At 39.2% G+C, this 2,500-nt stretch overlaps 1 protein-coding gene across 1 annotated transcript; it reads right to left on the bottom strand.

The window, feature by feature from the left end:
• Positions 1-560: 560 nt before the first annotated feature.
• Positions 561-1,546, bottom strand: LOC137817098 (thionin-like protein). The gene is made up of 2 exons (XM_068620326.2): positions 1,408-1,546; positions 561-1,162 (listed from the first exon to the last, which is right to left on the bottom strand). Exon 2 carries the CDS (start codon positions 1,106-1,108, stop codon positions 731-733), a length of 378 nt encoding a protein of 125 aa, XP_068476427.1. The 5' UTR covers positions 1,109-1,162; positions 1,408-1,546; the 3' UTR covers positions 561-730.
• Between the last annotated feature and the right edge of the window lie 954 nt (positions 1,547-2,500).

The raw sequence follows: 2,500 nt of genomic DNA, 5'->3' as shown, positions 1-2,500 counted from the left end.
CCTTTGCATTCTATATAGCAAGACTTGACATCTCTTGGGCATTTCATCAAACGGGTTGTTGTCACTCCAAAATTGCTCGTTTCCGCATAGACATTTTTGATCATGACATTACACGAAGAATACCCAGAAATTAATATCGAGGAATGAAGTTGGAAATTATTTCAATGTCAATATATTTAGAAACATAGAGAAGACAGGTCTAGGTGGTGGCGGGACTATTCTTTTTCTCTGCCAACGGAGTCTAAGCGAAGAGAAGAGATGGTGTGAAGAGATGGACACAAGCCACACAGAGAGTAGAAAGAAGCCACTGAAGTTTGATTACTTTTATGACATTGAAGGTGAGAACTTATCTAAAAGACTTGACAACACATTCAAATTTGGAAACCAATGAAAACGTGAAAGATCACATCACATTTAGGTTAGTGTCCATCCAGGTCTTTCTGCCCTTTCCATATCTCAACATCCTCCATAAAAATTCCTTCCAAATTTCAAGAGGCACGAAAAGAAAGACACATTTAGATCTCAAGTCAGTAAACAAAAATGAACCAGCACCCAGCACCTAATGGAATAAACCCCATTTACATTTCAATAGATTTTTTTTGCAATAATTCTGAACTCATAGTAAAAATCATGGGATAGATAAAGCATTAAACCACAGTACCAAAACTCAGTATTCAGTATACATACACTCACGCACACATTTCACTGAGTAAATGCAAGCGAGCACCTGCTAGGAGGACTGGGAAGAGAGTTTGAGGCATTCACTCTGGCATCTCCTAAGGCAAATGTCATTCCAATTTGGCACTTGATGTTGGTTGACACAAACAGTGCGGGCACAGGCATCAGCACATGCGTCAAGATCGGAAACACCACAAACCGTGACGCAGGTATCGGGAATGGGGTCTTTGGAGAAGGAGCCAACCTTCTTGAGCATCCTCTTGGATGTGCAAACCCTCTCACACACGAAAATTTCATCAGAACTCCTTTCCCTCCCTCGAGCACTCTTTAGCCTCTGCTCCTCCGCGTGCCGTTTCTTTACCCGAAACGCTTGCCCAGCAACCACCACAGGGATCGCCGCCCCCAAAAGCGACCACCAGATTTCAACCATTTCTCTCACCCACACAACGAACGAACAAATTCTCCTCTTCTTCTAATTCACATACTGCATACTCGCAACCACACGTTACAGAGTTTCAATCGTTAGTAGTTATTGTTAGTCGTACACAGTAAGCAAACCCTGAACACGCGCGCGCGAAGAAAAAGAGTAATGTGTTGAAATGCAAGCGGAAAAGAATGAGAAATGGAGTTTATATAATGCATCGAACTGAATAGAGAAGATACTAATTCGAATGTGTGTGGCTTTGTCTTAGTGAAGAAATGAAAGAGTGAAGACAATACTGCATTTACCGGCTGCGGAGAAGAGTGGCGGAGAAGAGCGGCAGAGACAACGTTGTGGTGCTTCTACGGCGTAAAACCCTCACTCCACTACTTTTCACAACAATGAACCATTTAACTTTCTTTGGGGGGTTTCCTCAAAAAATAAAAATAAAATATTTTCGCTTTCTTTCCATTTAAGAAATGAAAAGAAAATTCATATTAGATAATATAATTGTATTTTTGTCCAGTACTTTCTCTGCGTTCTTAATTAACCTAAAAATCTATGGTCTCGGTATATTTTTAATAATTTTTTAATTTAGTTTTAACATATTATTAGTGAAAAAGTATTTGCATTATCAATCAATTAAAAATATTTTAAATACAGTTTTTGAAGTATTTATTACAAAATTTGATCATTTTAGAGATTAATTTAACTTTCAAATATATAAATGAATTATAAAAATATCATTAAATTATATGAGTGAAGAAGCCTTACTATCATTTATCATGCATTGCTAATTTGCTATAGATGTTTTCATCTAAGATATTTATAAGTCTCAAATTTAAAAGGAGGTATATTTAAAGCTATTCTGTTCCGTCCGGTTGATTTCGGACGTCTTCGTGCGCGGCCTCAACCGTCAGCTAGGGACTCCTTCCCACTGGTTACCTGTGAAATCCTGCAAAGAAGGACAAAAGGGCACCCTAGCGGCCGTTTGCACTCCGACGCTCAAGTCAGACAGCAAGAAACACCAAAAACTGTGCACCTCCGTATCGGAGCACCGCGTATGGCACTCTGAAGGTGGTAAAAGGAAACTGTGTCTAGTGTATATTTCTCCTTCTAGCAAACATCTTTCCCTAGTCCCTTATGCGTAACCTCAAGGCTTGAGCAAGCAACTAGAGAGTTTCTGGAAAATTTGCCAAAAGTTCGAACCCTGTTTCCAACATTCTCAGCGCTATTTAAACTACCCAAGCATTTAAAGCGCCTTAAAGCGCTTTTAATCATAAAACGTAACGCACTTAATTAGCGTGTCTAATTAGAAAACGTAGCGCATTTAAGACGTTGAAACGCTTGGGAGCCTTTATAGTACCTTAAACGCTCGAAACATAAACTGTATTAAATGAC

The sequence above is a fragment of the Phaseolus vulgaris genome, chromosome 7 (genome assembly GCF_051622355.1).
Source record: "Phaseolus vulgaris cultivar YP4 chromosome 7, ASM5162235v1, whole genome shotgun sequence".
NCBI lineage: Eukaryota > Viridiplantae > Streptophyta > Magnoliopsida > Fabales > Fabaceae > Phaseolus > Phaseolus vulgaris.
This window is presented reverse-complemented; position numbering and strand designations above follow the sequence as displayed.